Raw genomic sequence first — 19,249 nt, forward strand, 5'->3', positions numbered from 1 at the left:
GCAGCCTCCTTTTGCTCTCAGCCTGGTCCTTTGGTCCGGCTCTGGCATCGCCCTGCAAGGGCGGGTTACACCAGGCTGATCCTTGGTGGCCTCACGGGGATGGACCTGCAGGACAGGGAGCCGCCAGGACAAGCACGCGTGCCTTGGGACTCCATAGGCTTGGAACAGAAGAATTTGGGGACAACTTCTGCAAGAGTCTCACATCTACGCGCGCACGAGTCACTGAAACAGCCCTGGGAGCACTCCGGGCTCCAAACAATCCTCTTCTCCCATTCAGCCCGCTGCCCCCTCCTCCCATCCCTTCCCCAGCCTTTGAGCTTGGCTCTGCTGTCGCCTTCCATCAGGGGACCGGCCGCCCAGCAAACCTTCCCCCAGAGCCCAAATTGCTGAAATGTCACTTGATGGACGAGAGCTGGGTCTTTTCTAGGGATTAGGCAGTGCTGAAATAACACCCTGCAGCATCCCCTCCGCACACCTCCCCTGAGCAAGCAGCAGTCTTCGCAGTATCACCCCACATATGTGGCACTGCTTACCAGCGAACGCGAGCTCAAGGCTCAACTCTGAGAAATTGCATTTGCCCTCCCAAAGAGGCCCCGGAGGACCTCCAAGTCACCCAGGAGGCAGGAGAGCTCTCCACGTAGGAGACAAAGGAAATGAGCTGGGGCAAATCCCCCACCCATGTAAATCAGCCCTGGCGTCTGGCGATTTACACTGATTTACACCAGCTGGCTCTGGCCACATCAAGTTCAATTTAAACCAGCTGAGGCTCTGGCACAGCCCATGGGCTTGGGAGAAAAAGAAAGAGAAAGAGAAAGGCAAAGGCAAAGGCAAAGGCAAAGGCAAGGCAGACAGAGAGACAGCGGTTGCGTTGGTTAAAGCAGGGTTAGACCTGGGCTGTAGATGGGTGTCTTAAGCCACAAGCTCGTTTTCTGGTTTGCACCCAGGAAGCAAGCAGAGGCTGTGGAGATGGGGTGCTGTCCTGCAGGGCTTGGGGGGTGGCTGGGTGGTGGCCCATCATCTCGCAGCCTCCCTCGCTGGGAAATGGTGCTGGGATGGGTTTCTGGCAGGTCTGTAATCTCGGGCAGACTGGAAATCTTGCGGCAGGAGCACAGGGAATGGGACGCTCAGATGTGGCTAGGGATGTTTCTGCGGGGAGAGGCTGCTGAGGAGGCTTGGGGTTGTTCTTGTGAGTGGTCTGGACTGAAGTCCAGAGTGATGGTTTCTATCTGGTTGCTATTTCTTGGGGCTGGATCCCAGAGGCAGTACTGTGGGGCTGGAGGAGGATCTGCTCTTGGCGAGCTCTGCCAGCCTGGCTGGTGGAGACCTGCTTGCAGATCCCGGGGCCAAGCCACGGGGTATGCAGGTGGGAGTTGCTTTCCACCCTGCCTGTCACTAGTCCCCTGAGCCAGCCGCTCGCCAGGGTCTGTCTGACCCGGATTTGTCCAGGGCAGCAGAAATCTGCAGCCAGAGCTCCCAAGCGTTGTCCCTGCTCAGCTGCTTCCTCCCTGCCTGCCCTCGGGTCAGCCTCTTCTGCGGATCAACTACTGGGAAGGGGATGAGATGCAACGGCAGTGGTGGAGATCGATAGTGCTCTGGGATTTCCGTGCCAGAGGAGAACGGCCATGATTGCCATAACCATGGCAGTGTCCCGAAAACATCAGCAATCTGCAGCTGAGCAGCATCGCGCCGGCGGCAACGCAGCCTGACGTCAGTCAGCGCGGGCGAGGGAAAGCCTCCCTGGGCTGTTAGGTTGCTGCACGCACATTTATTTCCCTTAAAGACTATTCCTTCCATGTTTATGGCCAGGAACATCTTACCAGTGAGTTGGATTGGGAATATTTCTGTTCCCTGGGCTCAGTGACACCAGGCAGCCGCGTCCCACTGCGTGGTGGTATCCTGCTACGTAGGCATGGCGGGGGCTTTGCTAGCAAGTCTCCATCCTCTGAACTACGGCTTCTATGGAATATCTAGTCTTTTTTCAGCGTGCTTCAAGTTTTGTGTGATGTTCAAGGTCACGTTAGATGAGAAAAGCCGAGGAGAGGTGTCAGCTGCTGGCACCCATGGGCTCAGCTCCTGGGTTTCCAAGGGCAGAGATCTTGGCCAGGCCTCTTGGAGGAGGAGGGTGCCCCACTTCATATCACGGCTTTCACTTCTGGCCCTGGCTAGGTCGTTCGGAGGGAGCGTGAAGCCGTTGTTACTGCGGGTGCTCCCCTGAGGAGTGGGAACAGCGGGCAGCAGCGGCGCGGGAGGATGGTGCTGAGATGAGGTGCCTCTGCCTGGCCGTGGTGAGAGGGGCACACGATCGGAGGTGTTGGTACTGAGGTGGTACCTGATGATCTTGTGAGTGTTTGGCTCTCTGGGTTTTCTTCTCCTGTTGGTTCCCCCACTCAAGCTGGAAAAGAAGCTGCTGCTTTGTCTCAGGCTGGGTTTGGCTCTGCTGCCAGTGGGGAGGGTTGGCTCTGGGGTCCATGAGACCTCCTGGAGCATCTCCTTTCCACCTGAGGAAGCTCCCCGTGTTTCTGAACCCACCTCCAGCCCCAGGAACACCTCCTGAACCGAGGCTGACGGGCCGAGAGGGCGCGGAGCATCCCGTGCAGCACATCTGGAGACCTCGGCGCCCTCCTTGCCTGGGATGGCCTCGAGCATCTCCCACTGGAGACCACCTCCTCCAGCAGGCTCTGGTCCCAAAGCTGGCTTCAGGCCACAGTCCCTGTGTACACAGCAGAGCCACAAGCAGAGCCATCACCGGGAAATGCTATAGCTGTGCAGCCGCTTCCCGGCCCTGTGCCTCAGTTTCCCCTCCCAGCCTGCTTAGTGTCAGCACCTCTAGGAAGGAGATGCCAGGCTAAGGGGGATGTGGCATGGCTTCTCACCCAAGGCTTCAGGTCATGGTCCACCGGAGAGTGTGGACAGGAACTTGGGGTATTGCATGGGCAAGTGTGGTTCAGGTCTGGCACTGCCAGTGTCCACTGGCCATGGGGGTCCGGCAGTGTCCGTCCCCCCCAGCATCCTGCCCCACTCGCAGAGCCCCGGGCCCTGCTGCAGCATTTCGGGGGTCTCCAATGGTGGCTGTGGAGGAATGATGGGCGGTTGGGAGAGCTGGAGATGCCCGAGGACTACCACTCTACCAAGGCCTCCCGCCGGAGCCAGACGTGTCCCATTTTCAGAACCCCCCCCAAATTGCTGGGGTTTCGGTGGTGCTGGGGGCTTCTCTCTAGCACCCGTGGGTGCTGAGGAGGCACGGGGTGTGCACGCACCGCCCATCCACAAGCCAGACCCGACGCTGGCACGAGGTGTCACATCTCCAGCCGCTGTGGCCTTGCCCGGCCGTGGTGCCAGCGGGATGTTCCCAGCGGCGGCCGGAGGGCACCGGCCGCGCGACGCCGTCCGGCCCATCCCGCGCGGGAGCGGCACCCCGGGAGCAGCCGCCCCGGGCGCAGGGCTCAGCATCCCTGCAGCCGCCCGCGACCGTGGCCCGGCTCCAGCCCCGGCGGCGCTGCCAGGCTGCCGTGCCAGCGCTCCCGCCTGCCCGCCGCGCCGGCCGAGCAAAGCCGGCGTGTCCCAGCAGTGGGGGCCCATTAGAAACGAAATGTTCCTACTGGGGTATTTTATTTGCACACTTCAGTAGAGTGGACACCAAAAGGCTTTGCTAATGCTTCATGGGCTGCTAATTTCCTCTCTGACCCGCATTGTCGGAGGGTGACCCCGGCCCGAATCTCTCGGCAATGAATGCCAAAGGCTGACACCGGCCCGGGTTAGGGGTGACAATGGGGCCTCTGTGGGCTCCGGGCAGGCTCCAGTTGGGAGCTGGAGAACAGGGGGAATTTGTGTGGCTCTCAAAAGCTCTGGGTGGCACAATAAGGGAGGCCCCGGGGTCTCCCAGGAAGACAGAGGCGGCGCAGGGAAGCCGGGCTGGGGGAGGCGGGTGGGAGGATGGTTTCCTTTGTGAAGAGCTTTCTTTAGAAAGGAAGGTTTTTCTGAATGCCCCCTTAGACGACCCAGTCGGGGCCTGGCAGATGGATATCACAGGCACGCTGCTTATTCACGGCAGGCTGCAGCTTTGAGCCGCCCCCCCTTCCCCCAGCCTTTTATTCATTTTAAGGCTAATTTGTTTTGTTAATGTTTTCTTGCCCTCCCCCTCTCTCCTGCGCAGATTGTGACTCATACTGCAAAGCCTCCAAGGGGAAACTGAAGATCAACATGAAGAAGTACTGTAAGAAAGACTACGGTGAGTCGCCCTTCGCCGCCGCTTCCCGGGGACGAGAGGGTGCGAAGGGCTGCCGGGCAGGAGCATCTCCCTCCCAGGGCGTCCCCGAGCCCCCCCAGCCCAGGGGCAGGTTGCCGGCTGGGTCTCAGCCGTGCCGGGGCCAGGCAGCCCGGCTCTGCTCCGCGCTGGGGTGCGCGCCGGGCAACGTGGGGTACGGCTTTTGCCGGGCTTGGAGAGGAAGCCCTGGGGCGTGATGCAATGCGTTGCTTGGAAATACGAGTTCCCCCGGCTCAGACAACACCCAAATCAGGGTCTATAGCATCTTCGTCCCAAGGTGTCTGCCACGTTACAATGACACCGTGTCCTGTCTCTTCTCGCTGTGCGGTTACGTGCAGAGGCGTTTAAGAATTGTGCTTTGCTGTGGGGATGAGCAGCGAGTGCTTCCCGGTCATCAGGATCAATCCCCCCCGTAAATTCCCAGGCAAGTTTGGGGGGTAGTGCAGTCCCCAGCACAAGCCGGGGAAGCTGAGGGATCCTCATCCTTGCTGGTACTCGAGGTCCGGAGCATCCCTCCACAGTCTCTGGCTCAGTCCCGAGCTCCCACCCCACCGCTCTGCTCCTGGCATTATTCTTAACGGGGGCCCGTTCCCAACATGGTCACCAGCGGGTCCATGGAGGAGGTGGCCAGGGTGACCCCAGGAGGGGAGTTTCTTCAGGCCACACCAAGAAACCCCTCGAAGCCCTCCCTGGGGCTCAGAAGCCCCTCTCCAGCCCAGCTTGGCCATCGCCTGCCGGCACCGAGCCACCCTGGCGCGGGCAGGCGGGGAGGGACGGCTCCGCTTCGTCCCGCCTGCCCGGAGCATCGCCCTCCTTCGCCAGCCATGCCGACACTGTTGGCATCAGCTGAGCATCAGGAATGGGACCGACCTGGAAAAATCAGGTAGAGCTGGTTAAATAAGACGCTGTGTGCTGGGGAATGGATAGAAGTGCTGCTAAACATACGTAGGGGCTGGAAATTTTATCACCGCCGCCCCAGAACGGAGGGAGCAAAGCGTCTGCAGGAGGGACAAACACGAGCCTTTGGTTCGACCCAGGGCTGTGTGTGCCTGAGCCTGGCTCCCAGCTGAGCCTTCAGACCTGTCAACAGCCAGGGAATCACGATCGCCCCGGTGTCTGCCAGCCCTCCCCCTCCGCAGCAGAGGAATACATAATATATATGTGTATATGTACGCATAGATATGCGTGTATATATGTTTTCAGCAAATTACCAAGGGGAAAAAAAAAAACATTCCAACTGCATCAAAGCATCCAGAGGTGGAGATACCTTCTCCCTCCTTCAAAAGCGCTCACAGCAGCAGCTCAGCGTGTCTGGGAAGCGTGTGTGAGAGCAGAACGAATTCCCATTTAACAGCTCTTCCCCGGACAAGGCGCTTCCCAGCAGGGCCGTCCGAGGGATGCTCCTCGCTGGCTTTGTGCTCTGGCACCTCCCCGCGAGCCCAGGGGAAGGAAGAGGGCTCGGAAGCAAATGTTTTATTTGCATTCCCATTTATTCTTCCATTACCCACGTGGCAAAACAGTTGGGGAGAGCATCCCTCGGCAAGGACGAGCTGCCAAGGCTGGGGCTGTGCTCGCGGTCCCCAGCCAGCGAGGGCGCGCTGAGGTCTGGCCGTGCTTGCCGGAGCTGCCAGAGGTTCATCAGATGTTCAAAAGGTCCAAAAAAAGCCTTTTCTCTAAGGGAGAATTTAATTACAAGTGAGAAAGTCACCACTAGAACATTAAGGTCCTAAAGACGAGAGTGGGGCTGATCACCAGGCTATTAAACCAGTGGCTTTCTTGCGGGTGGATTCTCTGCTGGCTAATAAGGTACAGATGTGTTTCCCCGCACGTGGCACATTCATCCCTTCATTTTCCCACCTGGCTTCTCCAGCGTCTCCTAAAGGCTGAGTGTACGCCGGAGCATCTGCTCCCTGACGAGGGGAGAAAGCAGCCGGCTGATTGCAGGGGGGCTGTATGTGTCCTGATCCGAACTGGCCCGGGGGGTTCGGAGGATGGTACGGAGGAGAAGGCGGCACGACCATCCATCCCGAAGCGTGTTTCCCAGCCGAGCCGCGTTATCTTCCCCTGCGGCTCTCGGGGCGAGGGTTGCGGCGTTTCGCTGGCGGCGGCGCCCGGGCTGCGCGCGAGGGGCGGCCCCAGCCTGGTTCTGCTCCTCGGCTCGTCCCATCTCGCCGGGGAGATGTTTCTTGGGGGTTCGGCTCAAAGCTCGCGCCTGGTTTTGTCTGAGGCCGTAATGTGGGCTCACGGGCTCCAGCGGACCCCGGGGAGATGAGGGCAGCTCAAGAGCTCTCTTGGGCAGGAGATACCCCTGGAGCAATGACTAGGGGTGCGGGAAAGAGCTTTTCTTGTCTCTCTCATCGCACAGCATCACTTCTGCGAGAGCACGAGTGAGCCAAAGCCAGGGCTGGTGTGGGGAGAGCGGGCACAGGCTGTCCCAACGCGGGAGCCGGGGTGCTCCCACCCGAGCCCTCCTGGTCCTGGGGGTGTCCCAGCCAGCCCCACGGCCCCAGCCAGCCCCACGGCCATGGCCAACCCGCTTTTTCAAGAGCGAGGCCGCAGGGTAAGCGATGCCGCAGCACAGCCCGGCCGTGCCGGGGCAGCCCGCGCTTTTGGCAGGGCCAGGCAGGGAAGAAAGGGTTGAAAAGGTGCAGGGAGGGATAATAAAGACTTTGGGACTGACACCCCAGCAGGAAGCCAATTAGGAGGCTCTTTTCCTCACCGTTATGCCGGCCTCGCTGGGCTGAATGTCCTAAAAGGCCTTAATTAGCTTGAACAGAGTTACTTCTCCCGCCGGCTCAATCGGGAAGCTATCATCCGCCCCGCGCCCCTCAATGGGGCTTTTTAGTTCCCCGCTTCATTCAGCGATTCAAAGGAGATATTTTCCCTTATTTATTTTTCTTACCTGTTTGTTTTTGTTGGGTTTTTGGGTGTTTGGGGTTTGTTTTTTTTTTTTCCTTTTTATTTTAAATTGGGCTCTTTCCTGAGAGATGGGCTTTGATGCAAATATTTGGAGTGAAAGAGGGTGCAGGGAGGGCAGGCTGGGAGATTTGGCAGGGGGGAGAGACAAGAACAGAAGCAGAAAAGCTTTTTCTGGGTTTATTTTGGCTGCCTGGTAGAGTGCAGGGGTCACTCGGCTCCCAGAAAAACGGGGTAAGAGGGGGTTCGCAGGGTTTGGGACACTTAAATTAGCCCCGGGAAGCAGGGAGGGGGGGATCCCTGCTGAGCCCCACTGAGGATGGAGATTCCTCCATGGCTCAAAAGGAGAGGGGATTATTTTATCAGAGCAGGTGATGCTGCCCCAGGTGATGCGGGAGCATCCCTGGCTCGCTCGGGTGTTTCGGCCCCATCTTTGGGGCTTTTCCCACTGTCTGTGGGAATGGGCAGCTGCGGTAGAGGAAACCCGGCACTTTTTAATCCCAATTTCCCACCCGCCCCGATCCCAAGCTGCCCATGCCGCAGCGGCGCCCGGCACAGACGGTGCCGGAGCGTTTTGCTGGGTACCGGCGCTGAGGTCCCAGCCGCTGCCCCCCGCGCCCTCCCCGTGGCCCCGGTGCAGCATCAGGGAGGGGATGGGGGCGAGGTGCGGGATCCTTGTCTGAAAGGTGAGATTGTCCGCTCGCTTCTGCCCCTTCTTGGGGAAAAAAAAAAAAAAATCGTGAAAAAATATCCTTCCTTTCATGGAGACTTCACTTGGTCACCCCCGTTGTCGAGAGGAGCTGGGCAGGGGCTGGTGGAAAAAAGCAAAACGTGTTTTCAAAAGAGAGAGAGCGGGGAGGGAAACCCCTGAATCCCCAGAAAAACCCGGGGCGATTGGGGAAGCACTGTCCCCAGCTCGGCCCCGGCTCGCAGCCCCTCTCCACAGCCCTGGAAGCAGGAGAAATCCCATTCCCGGAGCAGGGAAGCACTGAGCAATCCCTCCCCATAGCCGCATCCCGAGGGAGCGAGCCGGGGCACCGTGGGGAGGGACCATGCTGGGCCAGGGTGCTCCCAGGCCAGCCGGGATTACGGGTCGCAAATCTCCAATATTAAACCAGTAGGAAATTGGCAACCGGAGGCAGGCAAAGCCAGATAAACTGGGAGGGGGCGGGGGGGAAGGTATGTGTGTGGTGGAAATCCCATTTTAACAGAATCACTTAGTGAAGGTTGGAAAGGACCTTCAAGATCATCAAGTTCAATCATTAATCCAGCGCCACCATGTCCCGTAAACCATGTCCCGAAGCGCCACATCCACACGTTTTTTGAACACTTCCACGGATGGTGACTCCACCACCTCCCTGGGCAGCCTGTGCCAATGCTTGACCACTCTCTCCATGAAGAAATTTTTCCTCATACCCAGCCGAAACCTCCCCTGGTGCAACTTGAGGCCATTTCCTCTCGTCCTGTCGCTGGTTACTTGGGAGAAGAGACCAACACCCACCTCACCACAACCCCCTTTCAGGTAGCTGTAGAGAGCGATGAGGGCTCCCCTCAGCCTCCTCCAGACTGAACACCCCCAGTTCCCTCAGCCGCTCCTCATAAGACTTGTGCTCCAGACCCCTCCCCAGCTCCGTTGCCCTTCTCTGGACACGCTCCAGCACCTCAATGTCCTTCTTGTAGTGAGGGGCCCAACACTGAACACAGGATTCGAGGTGCGGCCTCACCAGTGCCGAGTACAGGGGCACAATCCCTGCCCTGCTCCTGCTGGCCACACTAGTGCTGATACAGGCCAGGACGCTGTTGGCCTTCTTGGCCACCTGGGCACACTGCTGGCTCATGTTCAGCCGGCTGTCGACCAGCACCCCCAAGTTCTTTTCCCCAGGCAGCTCTCCAGCTGTTCCTCCCCAAGCCTGTAGCGTTGCGTGGGGTTGTTGTGACCCAAGTGCAGAACCTGGCACTTGGCCTTGTTAAACCTCATACAGTTGATCTCAGCCCATCGATCCAGCCTGTCCAGATCCCTCTGCAGAGCCCTCCTACCCTCCAGCAGATCAACACTCCCACCCAGCTTGGTGTCATCTGCAAACTTACTGAGGGAGCACTCGATTCCCTCATCCAGTTCATCTATAAAGATATTGAACAAGACTGGCCCCAGAACCGGGCCCTGGGGAACACCGCTTGTGACCGGCCGCCAGCTGGATTTAACACCATTCACCACAACTTTCTGAGCTTGGCCATCCAGCCAGTTCCTCACCCAGTGAAGAGTAAACCCGTCCAAGCCACGAGCTGCCAGTTTCTCCAGGAGAATGCTGTGGGAGACACTGTCAACGGCTTTACTAGAGTCCAGGTAGACAACGTCCACAGTCTTTCTCTCATCCCCTACGCGGGTCACCTGGTCATAGAAGGAGATCAGGTTGGTCAAGCAGGACCTGCCTTTCATGAACCCATGCTGGCTGGGCCTGATCCCTTGGTTGTCCTGCAGATGCCCTGTGAGCACCCTCAAGATGACCGCTCCACGATCTTCCCCGGTACGGAGGCCAGGCTGACAGGCCTGTAGTTCCCAGGATCCTCCTTCCGGCCTTTCTTGTAGACAGGTGTCACATTGGCAAGCCTCCAGTCTTCTGGGACCTCCCCTGTTAACCAGGACTGCTGATAAATGATGGAGAGTTGCTTGGCAAGCTCCTCCGCCAGCTCTCTCAGTACTCTCAGGTGGATCCCATCAGGCCCCATAGACTTGTGAGTGTCCAGGTGGCTTAAGAGGTCCTTAACTGCTTCCTCTTGGATTATGGGTGGGTTATTGTGCTCTCCATCCCCATCTTCCAGCTCAGGGGGCTGAATACCCTGTGGATACCTGAACTAGTTATTAAAGACTGAGGCAAAGAAGGCATTAAGTACCTCAACCTTGGCCTCGTCCTTGGACACAATGTTCCCCGCCATATCCAGTAAGGGATGGAGATTCTCCTTGCCTCTCTTTTTGTTGTTAATATATTTGTAGAAGCATTTTGTGTTATCCTTGGCAACTGTGGCCAGACTGAGCTCTAGCTGGGCTTTTGCCTTTCTAATTTTGTCCCTGCTTGACCTAATGAGATCCTTGTACTCTTCGTGAGTTGCCTGTCCCTTCTTCCAGAGGTGATAAACTCTCCTCTTTTCCCTGAGTCCCAGCAAAATCTCCCTGTTCAGCCAGGCCGGTCGCCTTCCCTGCCAGCAGTTCTTACGGCACATGGGGACCGTCTGCTCCTGCGCCTTTAAGATTTCCTTCTTGAAGACTGTCCAGCCTTCCTGGACCCCTTTGTCCTTCAGGACTGTCTCCCAAGGGAGTCTCTCAACCAGTGACCTGAACATGCTGAAGTCTGCTCTCCAGAAGTCCATGATAGCAGTTTTGCTGACCCCACTCCTTACTTTGCTCACAACCAAGAATTCTATCATGTCGTGGTCGCTAAGCCCAAGATGGCCTCTGACCACCACATCTCCCACCAGTCCTGCTCTGTTTGTAACCAGCAGGTCCAGCAAGGCACCTCCCCTGGTGGGCTCACTCACCAGCTGTGTCAGGAGATTATCCCCCACACACAACCCTTCGCTCCAGCCAGAGCCAGCCCTTTTTGTTCCCAAACCCCGACAGTGTTGGGGTCACCTTTTGTTGCTGGTTGGAGTAAAATCCGTGCGGGCTCTACTCTGCCCGTGCGGCGAGAAGGGACCCGACCCTTCGGGAAGCCCCGGCTCAGGCTGGCACGCCTGCGCCCGCAGCCGCGCTCCCAAGCACCTGCCTCCATCTGCCCCCATTAAAGACCCTCTTGTCTCTCCCAGCAAACTGCTCTGCTCCCACTGCCACCCCCACAGTCCCGGGGGATCTTTCCCCGCCGTCCAGCGCAGGGGTGCTCCCCATCGCTGGAAGCTCCACAAAGCTCCAGCTCCTGGAGTCAGGTTAGTGCATAGGATGCATAGATTTGTCTGTGTAGCCCAGTCCCAGGTCAGCTTTGACAGGGGAAAGCTTGAAATCAGGAGGTTTATCACAAACCCCAAAAGTAAATAAAAAAACCCCCAAAATATAATTTTTTTCCAGCCTTGCTCTTTTCATGGCAACCTCATGATTTTTGGGCCCCTGACTCATGGTCTCTGAATGCTGCGAGGCGCTGCTTTTATTTAAGGCTTTACGTGGCTGCCCTCAAACATGTTGATTCGAGGGTTTGGGGTTGGTTTTTGTTTTTATTAACATCAAATCATCCACCCCTCTGCTTTCATCCGCAACATCGAGCCTCAGGTCTTTCTTGTGGCCACAGGCTCCCAGCCAAGCCTCAAGGAGCCGGGCAGCACCACGGGCCCCAGAGCTGAGCGCCGGGGGTAGCTGGGGGACTCAGGAGGGGACCGGGGACCCCCCATCCCCTCTGGCAGCCTGGGGACCACTCGGCCACCTTCTCCTTAGGACGTGGGGAGACACCTGAATGCATCACCTGGGCTGGCGTGACTCGTGAGGCACCATCCAGGTGGGACTCGCAGTTCGGCAGCTTCGGTGTCAGGTGGGATGGGGTTAAGGGGGCAGCCCCCTGCACCCACCGGCACCCAGCGTCTTCTCTGAGCCCCCGTCCCCCAGCTCCCCGTGCCCGCTGGGTTGCCTGAGGGCTCCCTTGGGGCTGACGGGGAGCGGAGCAGGGCGCAGAATGGCGAACCTGGAGAAAAAGCCCCGGTGCTGTGGGGCAGCCGGGGGTGCAGCCGGCCCCAGGTGACCCACAGGGTCACCCACCGCCCACTGTTGGCAAAGCACGGGTGGGAGCGGGCACAAGCCACAGGCAGCCCCGAGGGTCCGCCGGGCTCGGGCCCTGGAGCGGAGCCCGTCCTCGCCGGACACCGGTGTCACCGGCCCTCGCTGGGGCGGCAGCACCGTGAAAGCTGCAGCTCATTTAACTGTGTTCCCCCGCTCCCGGTCACCCTCCGCTCCCGGGGCACCGCAGCCGGGGAGCGTCATCGCCGCCGCCCAGATGCATAACCCTCGTCCCCTCTTACACCCCGCACCTGGGTCCCCATAGACCCTTTCAGGGGGGCTTTTCAGGGGTGCTCTTCCGGGGATGCGGCGGCGGGGACAGTCCTGAGCACGGCTCAGCCTCGGTACAGGGGTTCAGCAAAGTGGGAGCAGCTCACCAGGGCACAGGCAAGCCAAGCTTAGCCCTAGGAAGCGGCAGGTGAAGGACAACGCCAAGCACCGAAGCCAGCTTTGGGGGGGTGGGGTGCAGCTGAGCTCCCCCCCGCCCCAAAAATCACGAAGGAACCTTCTCTTGCACGAGAAACGCGTGCCTAAATCCCCGGGGATTCACCCAGGGGAGCCAGCTTAGGTGCTTCCAGAAACTCCTCCTGGCACCTCCCCGCATCTCCGCACGTCTCGTGTCCCTCGAGAGATGCTGGAGCCCCCACCCCACCACCAAAATACCCATCGCTACGCTTGGGCTCTGAAACCGGGCTGAGGGGAAACCGTGCGCCCTGGACGCGAAGTTACGGGCAGAAAACGCGCCGTCAGTGAAGGAGCCGTGCCAGCCAAGCCTCCACCGAAGCTTTCACTCCTTCCACTTCATTAATAAAAGGGGAAAAAAATGGGAGACGGGGGCCTTGACATCAAAAAAATACAGACTGTGTATTTTAGAGCGGAGTTTCCTGTAACCACCTCTCTCCGGTTCCTTTTCATTCATTTTCTCCATTTTGTCAGTGTGGACCCAGGCAGGTCAAAGGTTTAAGCTTTTTTGGAAAGATTTGTTTCCAAAAAATAAAAATTGGCTAATCTTCACATTTTGTTACCTTCACACCAGACTGGGAAATACACGGTCAGAGCTTAGGGTTGTTTTTTTGCCTTTTTTTTTTTTTTTTAACGAAAGCATCTGGCGTCCATGACATGCTCCAAAAAAAAGGAAAAAACACATATATTTTGCAACGTGTTAAAAAGCCTTGCTGGACTGCAGAGCCCCGCTTCCTTCCATAGCTTGAAATCAGTTTGCAGGTTGTGGTTTTAAAGCGAGGGTGATGCTCCTCCACCGCTAATCCAGGGGGGTAAAATTGGCTTGTTACGAGGCAAGTGGGAGAGTTTTGCCTGGGTTTGGGGTTTTTTTTTGAGGTTTCTTCTCCCTCTGATAGTTTATGAAATGGAGATTGGACCCGCCGGGGACTGGCTGAGACGGGCAGGTGGACGGGCAGGGAGTTATCACTCACGGGGCATGGCGGGGAAGGGGCGGGGGGGAAGAGAAAAGCTCAGAGATTTGGTCAAAAAGCACTTTTTGGCGGGACTGCGCCAGCCTGCGCGCAGCCGCTGGCCCTTGCCTGCCTCCCGGCCGGGGCCGCCCGGGTTTTTCCCTCTGCCGGTGGGGACTCCTCTCGTCCCACGGCCAGCAAACGAACCCAGGAGGGCTGGGTAGTCACTTCCCGCTGCAGGTGTTTTCCCGGAAGCTGTTTTTTAGCGAGGAGGAATGTGTTCAACCTCCCTGGAGGATGCGGGCTCGGCCGCCTGCTGCCGCCGTCCTCTGCCGTCTCCGTGCCGTGACGGACCTCCGTCAGGAAGAAGGCCACCGGCGCAGCGGGAGCTGCCTCCAGGCTCATTCCTCCTCCTCCTCGCCGTGCTGCGGGGCCAAACGCTCCCTCTCCCACGCAGGTCTCCATCCTTCCCTGTGGGTTGAACCCACGTCCACAGATGCCACCTGGAAAGGGCACAACAGCTCCTGCTGTAGGGATCGAGGACGAGGAGGAGGAAGGCTGGCAGAGGTCACCAGAGCCTGCTCAGGGCCACCTGGGCTGCAGCCCGGGGCCGCCCCACGGCACAAAACCACGGTGGCTCTGGGGACTTCTGGAATAAGCCGTGAGCAGAGCCTTACCCAGCAAACCAGTGTCCGTCGCCATCCCAGCGTCTTTGTGGACAACCCCGCGGAGAGTCCTCTCCTGTCCAGATCGTGATGCCAAGTGACCTTCACGCTGGCCCTGTGGGACCATGGGCCACCACTCCTGCACGGGTGCTGGTGGGTGCAGGGGTAATGTAACGTATGAACCGAGCTTCAGGGAAGAGCAAGGGGTGGAGCAGTGGAGGGCTGAGTCCTCGCCTGGTTTTCTCAGGAGGTTTTCTCAGTCCATATGGCTACAGATGGGCGACACAACATCAGCCACGGGCTTGGAAAACATCATCCTCTTGCTATTCCCATGCTTATGGAGTTGTCCTCCCATCTCAGTCTTGCTTTGTAAGCTTGTTACCTCCCCGTTATCTCCCAGGACACCTGGCTCGCCAGGCTGCCGCGCACCGAGATATTCCCCTGAAGCCTGGTGTTGCTGTTCAGTATTTACAGACGTGCTCAGGTGAGCCCTCCAGACCCAGAAGGCAGGTTGGACGTGTCCTTATGACCACTGAGCCTGCCCTCAGTCCTTCACCCGTGCTTTCTACCCGCAACGTCATCTTTCAAGGCAAGCAATGAACAGTACTGGCTCAGAAACACCTCCTAGAAACACGTGAACTGCAAACCTGCCCATTTTCAAATCCTTTTGTAGGTTAGAACCTGCTCAGTGTCCTGCTCTGCGGCTGGGCACTCACGGAGAACTGTCTCCTCGTGCTGGCCCCAGGCAGGCGTGCTGGAGGCCCTAACAGGTCTTTCCTACCTCCAGGTGCCCAATGCTTGGAGATATGGGCCAGTTTTTCCTCCAGATTTTGGATCATCTTTTGAAACTTGGGGCTGCTTAGAGTCCTGGTGCAGATGCGCCGAGTGGCCCGTCTGGCGAGGGAGGGACAGCAGAGGGGCTGGAGAAATGGCCCATGCAGAAACCCATCCTCTGGCAGAAGCACGTGCTGCTCCGGCACACGGGTCGGGAAGAAAGCCCGTCCCAGGTCCTACGGAGCAGCCCAGGGTTTTGGCACTGCTGATGGGGCAGGCAGCTCCCCGTGCCGCGTCCGCCCGTGTCCATGCTCGGGCCACCACCCGGGGCTGGAGGCTCAAGCTCTCCCCCAGTTTGTTAATTTTCTCTGGGCTTGCTGCTTCAGGGGAAAAGGCAGGGTCCAGAGTACACGAATCCACCTGATTTTTTCCACTGTTTTTAGAGTTCACAGTTGCTGGGGCAGATGTTGCTGCACCAACAGCCCTGGGGAACTTCTCCGTCTGTGCTTGCTTCACAACCACATCCTGGGAGATGACAATGGTCCTCCCTAGGACACAGACAGCAGAACGAGGCAACCTGCTCCCCACCACTGCTCCGGGTAGCCCCGCATCGGTCCCGGGGCTCCTCGCACAGGGAGTGCCACGGTGGTGTACAGCCGCTCCCAGCCCCTGCTCCCTCCGGGGGCCTCCAGCCCCCCGTCCGTGGGTAACCGTGCCCACGCTCACTGGGGACCCGCTGTGTCAGCAGAGCTGGAGAGCATCTCCCAAGCCCGTGGTGGTCTTAGTACCTTTGCTGAGACCCTCTGCCACCAGCACTGGGTACTCTTGCTCGTGGCCTGGGGGCCCCTGGTCGCTCTCCCCCAGCCTGGGCTGAGGAGACAAAACCCCTTTTCCTCACACAGTCCATTAGGTACGACATGAAATTCATTTTCTTCTCGCCAGCTCAAACCGTAACACCTTTTCCTCTCTTGCCTTGCTTTTTTTTTTTTCCAGCTGTCCAGATCCACATCCTGAAGGCGGAAAAAAATGCCGACTGGTGGAAGTTCACGGTCAACATCATCTCCGTCTACAAACAAGGCAGCAACCGGATACGGCGCGGAGACCAGACCCTGTGGATCCACTCCAAGGACATAGCGTGCAAGTGCCCCAAAATCAAGCCCATGAAGAAATATTTGCTGCTGGGCAACAACGAGGACTCTCCCGACCAGAGCGGCATCATTGCGGACAAAACCAGCCTGGTGATACAGTGGCGGGATACGTGGGCTCGGCGGCTCAGGAAGTTCCAGCAGCGGGAGAAGAAGGGGAAGTGTAAGAAAGCCTAAAGGAGGAGAAGGCGACGGGGCGCGCGAGAAGGGGAGACTGACTGTGCATGCTGCTTTGTGTAGAGCTGGGGCGGGGGGGGACCGGCGATGGGGACTGCGGCAGGAACGTCGCGCTGCCGCGGCGGGTGGGGGGGACGGGATGGGGCGGCGGTCGCGGCTGTGGGGCTGCCAGGTTCGCACCTCGGATCCCAGGGGAAAACAAAACACAACAAGAAAAATCACACGGATGGATCCAAAACAAGAGGAGGGCAGGTGCGGGCGTGCGGCACCCGGTGCCCCCCAGCTTCTCTCTGCCCTCTTGGCTGAAGAAATCAGAGATGCCAAACTGCCTTCCAGCGGCTCACGTCTGCTGCTTCCAAAGCACAGCACGGGAACGTCAAACCTGCAAGGAACTAATCAACGGCAACGCTGGAAATTAACCCCCCATCCCCAAAAATACGTATTCTCAGCTTAGGTTGAACAAGACAGTCACCGTAGAGGAAACTACACAGAGACTCATCGCCGAGGACAGATCCGAGGATCGACTAATATGGGTTATTTGAAGACTCTTTGGTGTCCGGGAGCTGTAACCATCACTCGCTGTACAGTAGTGGGGAGCGGCCAAGGTCTCCAGCCGTGGCGATGAGCTGATCCCAGCTTAGGCACCACCAAGAGGAGACCACGTTAGTTGGGCAACTTCCACGAAGGCATAACCGGGGGAGCGACTCCGGCCCCCGCGCCTCGAGGAGCGCTGCCCCCCCCACGCCGAAGGCGCGTGAGCCCACGGGATGCCCTGGCCCTCTCCCAGCCACTGATTCACAGTCGAGGAGTTAATAACCAGGATCCCCAAGGAAACACCCAGACTTCGCAAAAAACTAAGTTGGCATCCCGTTCCTGTAGGTGCCCTGGAAGACCTCACCCCTCACAGTCCCCAAGTCTCCACCGCGGCCACCCCCAGACCTCCTTCATGGGCTTGGTCCTCCCTGCCGCCATCAGCAGGCTGATGAACCCTCAGATGATACAAAAGCCGTGCAGATGGCACTGAGGTCCTGGCAGTGGTTTCACTCCCAAACTCAGCCAGCTCTCCTGAACCCACACCAGCTCTGTCCTCGCTCCCTCTGGAGCTAGAGTTCCCCGGCATCCCTGCATAAGGTGGCCAACCCCCCTCGGGAGACACAGGGGGTGGGACAGCGGGTGCCCAGGGACTGTCCCCACGGGCAGCGGGGTCAGCGCAGAGCTCTAGGGCTTGGCCAAGTGACAGCCAACGCAGGGCAGAGACCTGCTCCAAGGGAAGGGGTCTCAGCCAGGGACTGGATGAGCAAGGTGTGACCCACCTGGAGCTCCCCAAATCGCTCTCCTCCTTCTGCTGGGCGTGAAAAACAGCAAATCTAAAATTCCCACTCTCTACTCCTTAATGCACTAAGCAAGGTAGCGGCTGCCGCGCCTCCGTCTCACACCCCGTGTCCCAGCCTGAGGGCCGGAGCATCCTTACCCCGTGGCACTGCATGGGGAGTTGTTTGTCACCCAGACATTGCGTCCCCTTGCCGGGCTGCTCCCCTGCCACACCGGCCCGCGAGGAACGGAGACACCCCAGTTCACCTAATCGATGGAGACAGGCAATAGCTGGGGCGGAAAGGCAAGGCAGGGAGGGCAGGACGGGTACCTGGAGGAGAAGCAAACATTAGTCGCTACGAAAAGCAAAACCTCCCTGATATTTTTCCTTTTAGGAAACTTGGAAACATCTATTTTATGACATTTTCCAGTGGTTTTGCCTTGTTTTATAGCAATTGACAATATTTATATAATGACATAAACCACCATAAAGCAAGGCAGCCATGTAAATAGGTGTAAAGTGGAGGGCTCCCAGGGAAGCTCCGGCCAGCGCCGGGCTGCTGGAGACACCACCCGGAGGGAGCGAGCTCTGCTGAGCCTCCCTCTGCAACCACAAGGCCCCTCCAAAATTAATTTTGGTATTAGGAGAGAAATCCCACCCTGGACATCAAGCAACCCCCCCAAGTCCGTGTTTTCTCCCTTTACTCAGAGCAGACCTGGTTTTCCTTGCTTCAGAGCTCAAGGAGAGCCAACGGTTTTGCAGTCAAGGGAAGCCAAGCCACCAAGTTTTGAAGGATAGAATCCCATCTCAAGTGTCTAAACGGAGGCTTAAAGCCCCAAAGCGGGGCTTGGATGCTCTCCGGCAGCTAGCATCAACCGATGCCAGGGACACCCCGCACCGGCTGGGCACAGCTTGTCCTGCGTTTGCCGGGACGCCCTCGAACTGCGGGAGCCCTTTGAATGGCCTAAAAGCAACTGGATCCAACCCAAAGCCAGAGCACGACGGCAAGGCCAGGGGACGCGGGGACTCGGCAACTGCCCACCGAGCGCTGCTGGGCACCCAACACTCACTCCCATCTTCCACCCTTGGCAAACGGGCCCGTCCTCGCCAGCCTTGACTCCCCCCAGGCCCCGTCAGGGACAAGCCCCCTTCCCTGATCCCACCAGGTCGGGAGGCTGCAGGAGAAACGCCGCCCACCCTGTCCCGTGGCCGGACCCCTCCAGGCACCAACACAACCCGGGACATCAGAAAGAAAATGAGTTTGCACAACTCGGAGCCCGCCGCAGCCAGAGCGACCCGCAGAAGCCAAGTCCCCGTCCCTGTCCCGCCAGGACCCTGGCCCTTGGTCCTCGTTGGCGTTTTGTGCTTTCCAACCGGGCTAGAGAAGCCCCTCCACCGCGCCCACGCTCCCCCAGCGCCCCTCGTGCGCTCCCAGTAACCTCGACCTGCAGGAGCGGCTGGGGTGACTGGTACACAGCCCTTCTCCTCCGGGGAAGGCAGAGCAGCCCCGTCCTCGGGGTGTCGGGGGATGCGACTCTTCCCTGCGGCCGCCCCCGCTCCAGGACATCTCCTGGGGGGAGCCCTCGGGCCCCTCACCCGAAGAGGGACAAGATGTCCCTCCTACACACCGACCCCCGTGGTCGGGGGGCAGCTCGGGGGGGGACCAGGCACACGACAACCAGCGAGGAACCCAAGCGCCCACCCATCGCCCCGGGGACAGGACCCGGGTCCTCGGGGGGCGGAGGGGGCGGCCGGGGAAGGGGCGCAGCTTCGGAGAGCAGCTGAAATGCCAAAACAATCATCACTCGACGGTAGCACCTGACAAAAGTCG

At 58.8% G+C, this 19,249-nt stretch overlaps 1 protein-coding gene across 1 annotated transcript in view; it reads left to right on the forward strand.

Moving 5' to 3' along the window:
• Positions 1–16,106, forward strand: part of NTN1 (netrin 1) — a gene marked incomplete at its 3' end in the record, with an annotated part of 107,050 nt that extends 90,944 nt beyond the window's left edge. Inside the window, exons 5-6 of the mRNA XM_082008233.1 lie at positions 4,154–4,228; positions 15,778–16,106. Of these exons, the coding sequence (XP_081864359.1) occupies positions 4,154–4,228; positions 15,778–16,106 (404 nt within the window). The remainder of the gene's footprint in view (positions 1–4,153; positions 4,229–15,777) is intronic.
• Between the last annotated feature and the right edge of the window lie 3,143 nt (positions 16,107–19,249).

This window comes from Phaethon aethereus (genome assembly GCF_964289735.1).
Source record: "Phaethon aethereus genome assembly, chromosome: 18".
Classification (NCBI taxonomy): Eukaryota; Metazoa; Chordata; class Aves; order Phaethontiformes; family Phaethontidae; genus Phaethon; species Phaethon aethereus.